This window comes from Geotrypetes seraphini, chromosome 2 (genome assembly GCF_902459505.1).
Source record: "Geotrypetes seraphini chromosome 2, aGeoSer1.1, whole genome shotgun sequence".
Classification (NCBI taxonomy): Eukaryota; Metazoa; Chordata; class Amphibia; order Gymnophiona; family Dermophiidae; genus Geotrypetes; species Geotrypetes seraphini.
The window spans coordinates 125,015,681-125,031,236 of record NC_047085.1 but is presented as its reverse complement, the minus strand read 5'-3'; the positions used below and the strand labels follow the sequence as shown (position 1 = coordinate 125,031,236).

The 15,556-nt window shown below is 45.2% G+C and overlaps 1 protein-coding gene across 3 annotated transcripts in view; it reads right to left on the bottom strand.

Moving 5' to 3' along the window:
- PRKDC (protein kinase, DNA-activated, catalytic subunit) overlaps positions 1 to 15,556 on the bottom strand; it is a 524,414-nt gene that overhangs the window by 227,807 nt on the left and 281,051 nt on the right. For all 3 annotated transcript variants that reach the window (XM_033933710.1, XM_033933711.1, XM_033933712.1), the window contains 2 exons: positions 6,285 to 6,433; positions 3,590 to 3,727 (listed from right to left, as the gene is read on the bottom strand). In XM_033933710.1, coding sequence (XP_033789601.1) covers positions 3,590 to 3,727; positions 6,285 to 6,433 — 287 coding nt within the window. The remainder of the gene's footprint in view (positions 1 to 3,589; positions 3,728 to 6,284; positions 6,434 to 15,556) is intronic.

The following is a 15,556-nucleotide window of genomic DNA, read 5'->3' as shown; positions in this document are numbered from 1 at the left end:
CAACTCAGGTCCTGTAGCATTTAGACAACTTGCGCCACTGTTTTCTCACCATCAGCTGTGGCTGAAGATCTGATCAGCCAATCATCCCAGCACAGATGAAGCTGGATCTTTGCTGCAACCATCACCTTGGTAAAGGTGTGAGGTGCCATTGCCAGACTGAATGGAAGCACCAAAAATTGGAGATGTATCTTCAGTACATGGAATCTTAGTAACTTCCTGTGAGCTGGAAATATAACAATAGGCAAGTAAGCATCTGTTATATCCAAGGAGACTAGAAATTCCCCCCGGTGCCACCGAAGCTATGACTGAATACACGGTCTCCATTCAGCATCGGGACATAAGAACATACTGGGACAGACTGAAGGTCATCAAGCCCAGTATCCTGTTTCCAACAGAGGCCAACCCAGGTCCCAGGTACCTAGATAGATCCTAAGTAGTAAAATAGATTTTATGATGCTTATCATAGGAATAAGAAGTGAATCTTCCCCAAGCCATTTCAAACCTATGGCCTTCTCTTTTAGGAAGTTATCCAAGCCTTTTTTAAGCCCTGCTAAGATAACTGATTTCACCATATTCTCTAGCACTTTCAGTGCTACATTGACTGAGCTCAGACCCAGTCACCTGAGTCTTTTGAGTGTATATTGAGAGTCTGCCCATGCGGTCGATGCATGTTCTATGGCTTGCATATCCATGAATCATTTCACCATTGCTCAGACATTGGCTGTTTTCTCTAGAGGTTGGGCCAGACAAATAAATGCCAAAATGCTACAGGACCTGAGTAGAGAATGAAATAATTCAAGCTTGTAGCCCCCTCTCAAATGATGTCCAATACCCAGAGATCTGAGCCAATCCTCACCCAGGCCTCCCAGTGCATCGACAATCTCCCCTCCTGTTCATGGGAGTTTAGACTGAGCTGAGTCCTTGGGATTTCCTGGAGGCTGCTGCTGGGCAAGAACCTGCGGGCTGAGCTTACCTGGAGTCTCAAAAGCCTTGGAAAGAGCCATGAACTAATCTCTGAGCATAGGATCTCACGGAGGACTGACGAAAACAAAACATGACCCATCCCCACAAAGGCATTTAGGGCAATGAACTGCCACACTGGCCATAAAATAATCCAGTCCTTTGCCAAGGAGCATTTGTCCTTTGGAAGGTAGTCTGCACAAAGTAATTTTAGAAGCAGAATCTCCCACCCATTGACTAATGCAGAGCATTCTATGGGCAAAGACAGAATAAGCAGAGACTTTGCTCATAACCTTGAACATGTCATATTGAGCATCTGCTACATAATCCACCCTGAAATAAGCAACTGGGGGTAAGCATCCTCCTCCTCTGATGAAGCCTGATGCAATATAGTATGGCAGCTGCATGCAATAAAGAGAGTCACTGCAGCAGCCTACAGCCTCAAGGACAAAGTCTCACGCTGTCTATTTGAGGACTAAAGCTACTCTGCGGATTTACACAGCTTTAAAAATCACTCTATCTTCACTAGGCAGAGAAGTTCATTTAGTAGCCTATGCTACCAGCAAGGGACCCCTGGAGCCTCCAGTGCTCCAATGCTGCTACAGACTCCTGAGTGCTAGCCCTAACTCGAGACCTGAATCTTCCAAAACTGAAGATTAATTTTGAGGGAGTAAAAATATTGCATGCAATCTCCAGTCATCCCAGTCTTTCTCTGACAGCACCTCCAAGTTCCAGCAGGTGAGCCTTCTGAGGTAGCATCACACTCTGTGAGGGCAATCCCCCATGCACAACAGTTGACATGACCCCAGAGGGTGCAGCTATACCCCCATAAGTCATATAGGCTTCAAACTTAGTTCAAACAAAATCAGGGGTAAAGCCCTGAACAGGACATCTGCAGGAACTCTCCTTGTCTCTCCTCATGGGCCCAGAAGCATCAGCACATATCTGCATTGCATCAAAGACACTAAATCACTATTTGAGGGTTATAGGAGGGATGTTTGATCTCTAGAATGAGCCATGTACAACTGCATTGCCCTAGAGCAGTGGTCTCAAACTCACGGCCCGGGGGCCACATGCGGCCCGCCAGGTACTATTTTGAGGCCCTCAGTATGTCTATCATAATCACAAAAGTAAAATAAAACAGTTTCTTGATCATATGTCTCTTTAGCTATAAATTACAATATTATTATTAAGACTTAGCCAAAAGGAAAGATTTATAAACTATAAAGAGTTTTTACCTCATGCAAAATTGTCATTTCTTTAATAAGACATTAACTATTTTTTCTGAAGCCCTCCAAGTACCTACAAATCCAAAATGTGGCCCTGCAAAGGGTTTGAGTTTGAGACCACTGTCCTAGAGGGACCAGAGGGGGGCTAAGCCCAGTGCTCTCGCCCTTCCTCACATGCTCCGCGGCACATGGAACAGGGATGTTCCTCATTTGATCATCCAGTGCAAATTTGGCATGAATCAGGGGTAAAACAGCCTGAGGAGTCCATCTCTATCGAATTATTCCAAATCGAGGTGTTTTTGAGGCAGATAGAGGCTTTTAAAATCAAATTGGGTAATCCAAGATGGTTTCCGCAGTAGCATTTTGACACCAAAAACAGCCCAAGAGAGCTGAATAAAAGTTCAAAAATTTCAGGAAGGGAGTTTTTGGAGGTGAGAGACCCTATACCAAACTCCAAAAACCACAAAAGATGTAATTTAAGAACCACCCTCCCCCTTTGTCCCATAGACTTCAATAGACTGTATTGTACTCACAGGTATATTGGTGCTGTGCCTGCATTGGATAAAAAAGCAACTGGAATATGGAGAAGAATACTGCCTGAAAAAAGTACATAAACATAATCCAAATGCTTATGTCTTCGGGCTGACAGTCAGACCCTTAGAAACCCAGATCCCCATAGCTCCACATGCATCTTCAGGAGGATGGGCCATGCAGCCAGCACCCAATAAAGTCCTCAGGACCTGACATGAGGTCACACAGCCTATGCTCAAGCTCAGATAAGATCACGAGCAAGCCCTGCTACCAGGGGAAAGGACCCAGAACCACCAAAAGCAGGCTGGCCAGGTAGGTGCCCTCTTAAAGGGTTGCCTTCCCAGCTACAGACTTCTGATCCAGAGAGTCTGTGTCTTCTCCCAGGCAGATCTGCCCCAGTAACACCGAGAAGCCACAAAATCTGGATAAAAGCAAGAAAATAGTAAAGCAGAATTAGAGCAGATCAGAAATACACCTTCCAATTAGCGTGTACAAGGAGAAACTGAGAGGCTACAGCACAGCCCTGTGTTGGAGGCAGCAGAAATGAATAACCCATTGGTTTAAGACTCATATGCCTTTTGCACTAGAAGTTATATTCAATTTAAAGTGAGCTTTTTCTCAAGTGCATCTGATTTGTTGTATTTTTTCACAAAGACTGACATAAAAGTAACATATGGAAAAAAACAACAACTGTAATGTGATTTTTTGTTTTTTTTAATCAGGGGAGGGTGAGAGATCACACATGTCTAGGACATTTATATCAGGACCTTTTTCTTCTTTTATAATGTACTATGCATTTCATGCATTACACATAATATTGGGCACTGAATGTTATAAACTGCATTGACTATAAAGAAATAGGAATTTACCTCTTCTACTTTGGGTGTGATCTCAGTTCTCTGCATGTGCTTAATAAGGCCAGTCATAGCTGCCATACATTCATGCTGATTGAGCTCATCCATCTCAAACTCCACAATGTCTTCTTGAACAGTGGATTCTGGATGCTCCTATAGAAATAAAGACTGAAGTTATTTCTCTTTAATCTTGTTCTCCAAAGACACTATCTCAACAGAGTCACACAGTACCGTATTTTCACGTAGATAACACGCACCCGTGTAAAACGCGCTCATGGGTATAGTGCGCGGGAAACCGAAATATATGTAAAAAAAATTTTGTATACCGCGCATGCTGCCCGACTCTCCTTTCGCCCGCCCCGACTCTCCTCTGGCCACCCCGACTCTCCTTTCGCCCGCCCCGACTCTCCTCTCCCCCTTGAAGTCCTGTCCCCACCCTGAAAGCCTGATGCCCCCCCCGACGTCCGATTCACCCCCCTTCCCCCCGCAGGACTGCTCGCACCCCCACCCCGAAGGACCGCTCGCACGCACCCGCACCCCCACCCTGAAGGACCGCTCGCACCCCCACAGCCTTCCGACCTCCCCCCCCATCATGTAGAAGCTCCTACCGGTGTCCTGCTGCTTCCTCTTGGCGGTCCCGGCCCTTCTGTGAGTCCTGCGCCCGCGCTGCTTCCTCTTCCGGCGGTCCCGCCCTTTCTCTGACGTCAAGCCCTCTTGCCCCGCCAACTCCCCGACACGATCGGGGCAAGAGGGAGCTCGAGCCCTCTTGCCCCAGCCAACCGCGGCACCCCCGACACGATCGGGGCAAAAGGGAGCCCAAGCCCTCTTGCCCCGCCGACTCCCCAACTCCCCGACAATATCGGGCCAGGAGGGAGCCCAAGCCCTCCTGGCTCTGGCGACCCACCCGCTAGTTGTTCGGACCAGGAGGGAGCCCAAACCCTCCTGGCCACGGCGACCCTCTACCCCCACCCCGCACTACATTACGGGCAGGAGGGATCCCAGGCCCTCCTGCCCTCGACGCAAACCCCCCCTCCCCCCAACGAACGCCCCCCTCCAAGAACCTCCGACTACCCCCCCAGCCGACCCGCGACCCCCCTGGCCGACCCCCACGACTCCCCCACCCCCCTTCCCCGTACCTTTGTGTAGTTGGCCGGACAGACGGGAGCCAAATCCGCCTGTCCGGCAGGCAGCCAACGACGGAATGAGGCCGTATTGGCCCATCTGTCCCAAAGCTCTGCCTACTGGTGGGGCCTAAGGCGCCTGGGCCAATCAGAATAGGCCCGGGGAGCCTTAGGTCCCTCCTGGGGGCGGGGCCTGAGGCACATGGGCACAACCCGTGTCGTGGGGTGTCGTGGGGGGCGGCCAGGGGGGTCGCGGGTCGGCTGGGGGGGCAGTCGGAGGTTCTTGGAGGGGGGCGGTCGTTGGGGAGGGGGGTTTGCGTCGAGGGCAGGAGGGCCTGGGATCCCTCCTGCCCGCAATGTAGTGCGGGGTGGGGGTAGGGGGTCGCCGTGGCCAGGAGGGTTTGGGCTCCCTCCTGGCCTGAACAACTAGCGGGGGGTGTCGCCAGAGCCAGGAGGGCTTGGGCTCCCTCCTGGCCCGATATTGTCGGGGAGTCTTGGGGAGTCGGCGGGGCAAGAGGGCTTGGGCTCCCTTTTGCCCCGATCGTGTCGGGGAGTCGGCGGGGCAAGAGGGCTTGACGTCAGAGAAAGGGCGGGACCGCCGGAAGAGGAAGCAGCGCAGGCGCAGGGCTCACAGAAGGGCCGGGACCGCCAAGAGGAAGCAGCAGGACACCGGTAGGAGCTTCTACATGATGGGGGAGTGCGGGTGGGAGTGCGTGTGAGCGGTCCTTCGGGGTGGGGGTGCGGGTGCGTGCGAGCGGTCCTGCGGGGGGGTGAATCGGACGTCGGGGGGGGGAACTATGTAAAAAAAATTTGTACAACGCGCTCACGCGTATAACGTGCAAGGTTATGCACAGTTTGTAAAAATCGTGTATAACGTGCGCATTATATGCGTGAAAATACGGTATATGGTTCATGTGACTTATATCATATGCATCACTGGAAGATCTGAAGAGTTTTCCCAGGAAAAATATCCAAGTAAGCAGTGATAAGGACCCTCTTGGCATCAGATCAAATGCCACACAAATATACACACACAAAAAATGTAACTACCAACAGACTGATGCAATTAGTTGTGCTACCCATTAATACAGCAATTTACTCTTAAATTTCCAAAGTTTGATGCAGTAAGAAACATCAGTGTAAATCCACTGGGCTATGAATGATAGTGCGGTAGGCACTTGCACAAATTGTTGATTAAAAAATTGCTCCCAAAGTTTAAAAAAAAAGGAAGCAAAAATTTGTTTGGGTATTTTTTTTGCTCTTTTTCTAGCACTGTATTTTTAATCCAGTTCAAAGCCGGCTCCCACTGCATATTCTAACAAATATACATACACTCCTGCAAATCCTAATACATCACCAAAACTGAACACATCCTGAAAGACATATCGGTTCTGATTCTTATGTTCTCTGAAAAATGGGATGCAATGCATAGCAGTTAAGGCATCTCTGTTAAGGAATCTCTGTTTCTTGCAAGTGAAATATTTGAAACCAAAGGACTTGTTTCATTAAGAAATAAAGAAGCTTTTAGTCCATTTAGTATGATTTACACATCTTCCTTCTCCCACTCCAAATAAATAATAGATTTTTACCTTTCTCCTGGAATGAAACTGAGCAGCTTTTGGTTCTTGTGAACTGTAAGAAAAACTTTGAACACCAGTGGAAAAGTCAAATTGACTCATCTCCTCACTCAGACTACTGTCCACCATATATGATTGAGAAGATAAATAATGAGGTGCATCTAAATAGAAGAAAAATTGTATTTTTTAATTCAAACTGCTGCTCCTCCAACTAACCAAAACTTATAGAACAACAAGGAAAGAAATATACACAAGGAAACAGATTTATTGGCCTAATTATAACACTTTTTTTTTTTAAAGGAAAACCAAACATTTTAGAAAAGAAGTAAATGATGATGATAAAAACTTTCTCCGACATATACAATTAAGGTTATTGAGACCTGCATAGGACACTATAACAGACAGTTTTGATTTGTTTGTTTTTGTTAAGACATATGTCATAATTATAAAGATATCAATAAATAAATAAATTCATTCATTTGCATGAGATCATTAAATTGTAGAATGTGTGTGTGAGGGGGGGAATATTTTTAACAGGATGCCAATATGAGAAACAAACAAAAAAAAATCTATTGTCATCTATTTTATAAAGGAAAAACAGGTACCTATGGGATGGGAGGAGGGAGGTTGATGATCAGATCAGGGTGAGGGGGGAAGAAAGCACCTTGGAACATATGATGAGGGGACAGGGGAGGGGAGACTGGAAACAAGTGGCGATGCCTCAGGCAGCTGTCTGTTCATCTGTTAGTGTTAGGGCCCATGTCACATTCAAGGGCCATGCATTGTAAATGCAGGGCAGATGAGGGTGTGCCCCCTGTATTTACTATACAAGCTTTGCACTTATCGCATATTAATTTTTGTTGTTAGAGCCCCTTAGTATTTGTGAGCACAGAATGTGGGTTTCCGAGTTTATAATTATTTTCACAGATTTTCATATATGAATTTAAAGATTTTAGCTTGCATTTTTATTGTTTTTTGTGTTTCTTATACCTTGTGTTTTTATTTATTAATGTTTTTATTTTGTTTTTTCACGAGTGTTATACATTTGCTTTTTATTAACCATCTTTTTAAAGGAATTTACTCAAGGTAATGTGCTCATTTTAAACATATTTCCCTTTTCCTACATGGTTCTAGTGTCCATTGTTCAAACAAGTTATAGCGCAGTTATTCATTTGTAGCAGGTGTTTTCCAAGGACAGCAGGCAGATATTCTCACATATGGGCCACGTCATCCACTGTCACTTTAAAAACTTTATCATTGCCTGTCTATTCATGCTTACATGTAGGCCTTCATGCCCAATGTCAGCTCATGGGACTCTTAGTTACATCCAAAAGCCAAGAAGCCATCTAGGAGAGGTGAGTGAGTTGTGAGAAAGTCTGCCTGCTGTCTTTGGAGAACACCTGCTACAGGTGAGTAACTATGCTTTCTCCAAGGATAAGCAGGCAATATATTCTCATATTATGGGACTTTCAAGTTGTCAGAATCATGCCCTTAGGAAGAGGGTTAAATATAACTAATGAGGTTGGTGAAAGCCCTGAAGATGGAGGGAAGATGACTTAAAAGAGAGAATAAATTTTTGAGAACTGCCTGACCAAACTGACTGTCTCCTCTAGAATGCTGATCTAAGCATTAATGAGAAATGTCCCAAATGAGAGTGGAGCACATATGGGCAATAAAAGTGGCCATAGCTCATACTCTATGAACAGTGACACAGTCATCCAGCATCATCCCAGCCTGAGAATATGCAAAGGTTATACAGTCCATTAGCTAGCATGAGATAGTTCACTTAGTTACCGGAACACAAGAACATAAGAATTGCCGCTGCTGGGTCAGACCAGTGGTCCATCATGCCCAGCAGTCCGCTCACGCGGCAGCCCTCTAGTCAAAGACCAGCTCCCTAACTGAGACTAGCCATACCTCCGTACGTTCCGGTTCAGCAGGAACTTGTCTAACTTTGTCTTGAATCTCTGGAGGGTGTTTTCCCCTATGACAGACTCCGGAAGAGAGTTCCTTTTTTCCACCACTCTCTGGGTGAAGAAGAACTTCCTTATGTTCGTACAGAATCTAACCTCTTTCAATTTTAGAGAGTGCCCTCTTGTTCTCCCTACCTTGGACAGGGTGAACAACCTGTCCTTATCTACTAAGTCTATTCCCTTCAGTACCTTAAATGTTTCGATCATGTCCCCTCTCAATCTTCTCTGCTCGAGGGAGAAGAGGTCCAGTTTCTCTAATCTTTCGCTGTATGGCAACTCCTTCAGCCCCTTAACCATCTTAGTCGCTCTTCTCTGGACCCTTTCGAGTAGTACTGTGTCCTTCTTCATGTACGGTGATCAGTGCTGGACACAGTATTCCAGGTGAGGGCGCAGCATGGCCTGGTACAGCGGCATGATAATCTTCTCCAATCTGTTTGTGATCCCCTTCTTTATCATTCCTAGCATTCTGTTCGCCCTTTTCGCCGCCGCAACACATTGCGCGGACGGCTTCATCGACTTGTCGATCAGAACTCCCAAGTCTCTTTCCTGGGAGGTCTCTCCAAGTACCGCCCTGGACATCCTGTATCCGTGCATGAGATTTTTGTTACCGACATGCATCACTTTACATTTATCCACGTTGAATCTCATCTGCCATGTCGATGCCCATTCCTCGAGCCTGATTATGTCACGTTGCAGCCTGCTAGGGTCAAAGGATTCAAACAGTTGAGCTGTAGTCTTATGTGGTTTGGTGTGATCTAGGTAGCAGGCAAGAGCACTTTTATAGTCCAGAGTTTGGAGAGTTGACTCTTCAGGATGAGCATGTGGTTTTGGAAAGAAAAATGGCAAAAGGACTAGTTGAAATGGAATTCAGATACCACCTTTGGCAGGATCTTTGGATGAGTATGCAGGATTACTCCCCTATTATCGTAAAAGACCTGGTATGGGGTGGATTTGAGACTATTGTTTGCAATTCACTGACTCAACTTGCAGAGATCAGTGCAATGAGGAAAATCACTTTCCAGGTAAGATGTTTCAGTGAAGCAGACGAGAGCAGTTCAAAGGGAGGCTTCATCAGCATGGAAAGAACAACGTTCAAATCCCAAACAGGCAGAGTCAGAAGGCAGAAAATGAAGAACTGAGGGTTCTGTGAATCGATGTTGGGTGGGAAGGCATATGCGCAGAATGGCCAGTGCTAAAGTTTTTAAAATAACAGTACACTTTGGTATATGTCCGTGCTGGAATCCGTGGACAACCTCGCCCATATGTGAGAATATACTGCCTGCTTGTCCTTGGAGAATTTACTTAATGTAGACTTGGAGGAAATAAACATGTTGGGCATTTAATACAGTGCAGCAATTTATTTAATTTGTTTTCTCTCCCGTTGTTCCCAAGAGCTCGGACAATTGACTGGACATCTTGTACTCCAACCTTTGTTTTATGACTGCTGTCTTTAATAAGTTCTGTAATGCCTACTGTTGCATTCAGTGATCTTTTGCTACTACTGTGTGTTGCTTCTCCTTACCAGGTTTCATAGAGATAATCAATTGTCAGGATGGACTCTGTATTTGCCTTGAATCTGTCTGTCATGGGAACTATTGTATTAACTGACCTACATGAGGATGTTTTTCCAGTGACAACCAGAAAGTGAATTTTCTGCAAGACTGAACTGTGGTCCTATAGAAGTTTACTAAAATCTAAAAAATTTTGGTTACTTTGTAATCCAAAACCTCACATTGCGGGTAAGATTACAAAATTACAAAACACATCAATACACCATTTAATGAAAAAACAAAAAGACTAGCCAGGCACCTAAGCACTCTGTTCAGGCAAAATAAAAAGCCTCAGATATTGGTTAGGTGAAAACACCCTCTTCCAACCCCACATTATTGGCTAAAAAAATTTTGCCAAAAATTTTAACATGCTAGTCAATTTCACTAAACACTACTTTGTAATCCAAGCATAAAACTGATTGATTTTGCCTGTTTCTCTTGTTGCCTCTTCAATAAAAATGATATTTAAAAAAAAAAAAACAACCTGATTGATTTGTTTTACCCGAAGAAAAATGTTAAGCTACCTTTTATGAACGAATATGCAACCTCATGAATGGATAATTTACAGTTTACATAATTAAGTATATTATAATTAAGTATATAATATTTCTTTCAAAAGTCTGCTGCTGCAGGACAAAATTTATGTGATGTCAAACTATAATTATGCTGTGTAAGTAAAAAACAGCTGAAAAAAGAAGGAAAAACAAACCCTCATAAAATGTTCACAGCTGGTGCATTGCTTTTTGCAGCAAAGCTTGTGAAAGAGCAAAACTATGGAAAACACCAGTCTTACTTGCAAGGAAACTCTCCTGCTGATGCAGAAACTGGTTCTCTGTGGTTGCTACCGATGGTTGTAGCAGCCACCGAGAAGCCTATGCAAATGCATTACAAGGAGCTTATTAGTAATCTAATGAGCTCTCCTTGTGATGCACTAAAGCAGTGGTCTCAAACTCGCAGCCCACCAGGTACTATTTTGAGGCCCTTGGTATGTTTATCATAATCACAAAAGTAAAATAAAACAGTTTCTTGATCATATGTCTCTTTAGCTATAAATTACAATGTTATTATTAAGACTTAGCCAAAAGGAAAGATTTATAAACTATAAAGAGTTTTACCTCATGCAAAATTATCATTTCTTTAATAAGACATTAACTATTTTTTGAGGCTCTCCAAGTACCTAAAAATCCAAAATGTGGCCCTGCAAAGGGTTTGAGTTTGAGACCACTGCACTAAAGGGAACCACCCCCCAGCACTGAATAATAATTGCTAAAATTTTCTGGATGCTCTGGAGCTTCCGGTAGCTGCTGTGCATGTGTTTTGTGAGCAAATACCATAAAAAAGCAAGGATCCCCATGATGTCCAAGTCCCCCCATACCTTTTTTTAAAAATATTAGCAGGAGGGATGCCCACTCCCCTCCTGCCACAGGGCCGGAACCCCCGATGAACCCCTGACCCTTCACACCTTTAAACTGAATAGGCAGGAAAGATGCCCATTCTCTCCTGCCTCAGGGCCCCTCCCCACCTGGCCCCCCACCCCCATGCCCACTCCCTCCTGATGGTATCCCAACCTGGGATGCATTGGGAATGGCCTAAGGCCCTGATTGGCCCAGGGCCTTATGTGTCTGAACCAATCAGAGCCTTAGGCCCTTCCCAGTGCATCACAGGATATATCTGGAAGGAGCCTAAGATCCTGATTGGCTCAGGTGCCTAAGGCTCCACCCAGGGGAGAGGCCATATATGTCTGAGCCAATCAGGGCCTTAGGTCATTCCCAGAGAATCCTAGGATGCACCATGAAGGGGAAGGCCTGCCATTTTGGAGAGGCAGGCCTGCCGGCACGAGGGAGTAGGTATCCCTCCTGCCATTTTTTCTATTTAAGGTACAGTGGAGTTGGTTGAGCATGCAGCCTGTAGGGGGAGATCACCTGAGATAGGAGGGAGTGGGCATCCCGCCTGCTGATTCAGTTAAAGGTAGGGGTGGTCAATGGGTTGTTGGGGAAAGTTCAGAGGGCTCAGACCGGTAGTGGGGGCTATATTGAGGGATGGATGAATCAGGGGCTTTCCCTGCCACTTGAGCTAATCGCAGCGGGGGAATCCCCAATCAGCTGAGCTGGCAGGACTCCCCCAACATCACCAATGGGCAGGTAATCCTGCCACCTGAGCTGATTGGGGTTCCCCTTGCCATGATCAGCTCAGCCAGCAGGGAGTGCAGCAGAAGCGGGCATGTATTTTCTTTTTTGACAGTAGGGATGGGGTGTAGAACTGTGCCTGGCAATTGCTCTTCTGAGCAAGAACTAGGCACAGTTCCTCTCCCTTTTACCGACAATGTTCTGCACAAATAGCATGGATATAATTTACATGCTATTGTGCTGAGCTGCTTTGAATCCTAAAGCCAAACCTTCAAACTGCCGTTTTAGGACCACATTCACTCTGTGATCCAGTGTACCCTTTAATACTACATCTCCCTTACTTGGCAGGGACATGCACTTGGTTACCTGGTCCACCAAGAAATCCACCTTAGGCTGCGTAAATATCTGTTGACACTCCTGTGCAATAGGATACAGCCAAGAGATTGTTTGGCTACCTTTATAAAGCCCTTAGGACATAAAGTATGACAGATTGGACACGTTTATGGACGATGAAAGATCAAGGGATCCCCACCAGCATGGCTTTACAAAGGGAAGGTCTTGTCAATCCAACCTGATAAGCTTCTTTGACTGGTAACAAAAAAACTGGATGGAGGCGAGTCCCTGGACATCGTGTATTTGGACTTTAGCAAGGCTTTTGATAGTGTTCCACACCGGAGGTTACTGAACAAGATGAAATCATTAGGACTAGGAGAAACACTGACAGCATGGGTACAAGACTGGTTAAGGGGCAGACTTCAAAGAGTAATGGTAAACGGTATTCCATCAAAAACGTCTAAAGTGACCAGTGGAGTGCCACAGGGCTCGGTCTTGGGCCCGATGCTATTTAATATCTTTGTAAGGGATCTGACTAAGGGACTTCGAGGCAAAATTACATTATTTGCCAATGACGCTAAACTATGCAACATTGTGGGTTGGTCAACAGAACTTGACAGCGCAACCAGGCCCAGCACTATGGAGCAGGACCTGCTTTTATTGGAACAATGGTCCAGTACTTGGCAATTAAACTTTAATACTAAAAAATGCAAGTTAATGCATCTTGGGAGCGGAAATCCATGCAGAACATACACCTTGAACGGTGAAAATTTAACTAGAATTACTGCAGAAAGAGACCTGGGAGTTCTCATCCAGGAAGATATGAAAGCTGCCAATCAGGTGGAGAAAGCATCAGCAAAGGCTAGACAAATGCTGGGTTGCATCAGAAGAAGCTTTGTCAGCCGAAAGCCTGAAGTCATACTACTGTTATACAGAGCCATGGTGAGACCTCACCTGGAGTACTGTGTCCAGTTTTGGAGGCCACATTACATTACATTACAGATTTCTATTCCGCCATTACCTTTTGGTTCAAAGCGGATTACAAAAAGAGTTATGGAAGAAGGGTTACAACGTTAGATCAGAGAAGGTTTCCAAGAGAGGGAAAAGTAGGATCTGGGGTTAGGGAGGGGATGGTAAGAGGGGGGTTAAGCTTTATCATGGTATTAAGTTTTATTAGGGGATTTCTTGAAGAGTATAGTTTTTATTTCCTTTCTGAACATCTTGTAGTCTGGGGTTGTTGTCAATAGGTTGGAGACTTGGTTGTCTATCTTCACTGCCTGAGTGGCCAGTAGTCCGTTGTATAGTTTTTTTCCGTTTTACTTCTTTGATTGGGGGGGTAAGTGAATGGGGTGTGTGTTTTTCTATGCCTGGTAGAGGTGGTTTGGATGAGGCGGTCGTTTAGGTAGGTTGGGCTGTCTCCATTTATAGTTTTAAATAGTTTACAGTAGAATTTAAATTATATTCTTTCCTGGATTGGAAGCCAATGAGAATTGATGAATGCCTCAGTAATGTGATCATGTTTTTTCAATGAATAGAAGAGTCTCAGAGCTGTATTCTGAATTGTCTGTAGTTGTTTAATCATTATTGCAGGGCAGGGGAGGTAGAGGATGTTGCAATAGTCTAGGATACTTAGGATTAGAGATTGTACTAGGAGCTGAAATTGTGTTTTTTCGAAGAATTTTCGGACTTGTCTAAGGTTTCTCATAACTGCGAAAGATTTCTGTATTGTTTTGTTAATTTGTGGTTGCATGGTGCAGCCTCTGTCAATAGTCATACCTAGAAGTTTTAGGGTGGTTTGCAAAGGGTAGTTGATAGAGTTGATTTCTAAGTTGGTTATGGTTGGGATTTTGTTATTTTCTAGGAGGATGAATTTAGTTTTGTCTGGGTTGAGTTTCAGTTTGTGGTCTTCCATTCAAGTTGTAACTGTAGCTAGAGTTCTGTGTAGTGTGTCTGACATTAAGAGCATTGGTTGGTCGAAAGGAATGAGGATGGTGATGTCATCAGCATAGCTATAAGAGGATAGGCCTTGTTTGTTCAGGTAAATGCCAAGAGAAGCCATATATAGGTTGAAGAGAGTAGGGGGCAGTGGGGACCCTTGTGGAACGCCGCAGGGGTTGGACCAAGGTTTGGATTTTTCTTTGTCATTATCAAAAGGATGTGAGGAGAATGGAGTCAATCCAGAGAATGGCCACTAGGATGGTCTCAGGACTAAAAGACATCCCTTATGGAGAACGTCTGACCAGACTGTGCTTATTTTCTCTCTAGGAGCGCAGAGAAAGGGGGGACATGATAGAAACATTCAAATATATCATGGGTCGCATTAAACTGAAGGAAGAAATCTTTCTAAAGGGTCCCACGGCGACAAGAGGGCATCCGCTGAAACTTAAGGGGGGAAGATTTCATGGTTACACCAGGAAATACTTCTTCACCGAACGGGTTATTGATCGATGGAATGATCTTCCACGCCAGGTGGTCGAGGCCAGTAGCGTGCTCAACTTCAAGAGTCAATGGGACAAACAGGTGAGGGCACCACAGAGCTATGCCCAAAAGATGGATACCCCAGGGAGAAGAGTTCGTATTGATTAAGTGGGCAGACTTGTGGGAGGGAGGGTTCTTGAGTGGGCAGACTTGTTGGGCCGCCGGCCCTTTTCTGCCATCATACTCTGTGTTTCTATGTTTCTCTATTTGTCCCTATCCCCATGGGATCTATCTGCATCCCCGTCCTGTCTCCGCAAGCTCTGTACTCATCTGCACAGGCCTTGCACACTAAGTGGGGCAAGGGTAGGGACAGGGATTGAGACAAATTTGTCCCTGTGTTATTCTCTACTCAGGAGCATCCCAATGCTCTGTGACTAACAAACTCATATCAGGATGCTGGGGGAATAAAAAAAGGCGTGAGCTGTGCTCTCATTCCACTGAGAAAAAACCAGAGTAGAAACAGCCTGCTGGGAGTCTCTGTAATGATCTCTAATAGTGACGAAGGCTTGAACAGCCGATGCACAGTGGGATCTTCTGCTTGTTGAGAGCCCCCACTGTGTCCTCTGTACTTGTTCCTGTATGCAAACCTATATCTCCCAGCAGGGAAGACTCACTCTGTGAGAGCTAAGGCATACAAACTGAACCCCTTGTCAGAAAGGTCCACAGGATCCTGATCAGCTTCTGACAATGCTTTGATTTACCCTGGGAGACCAAGCCCCCTCGCATGACCCCTGTCTCACTGCCAGACTTCATATCAGTATCTTGAATATTGTGACAAATCCACTGCTAATAAACAATTTGTCCCTAAGAAAAGGTATAAGAAC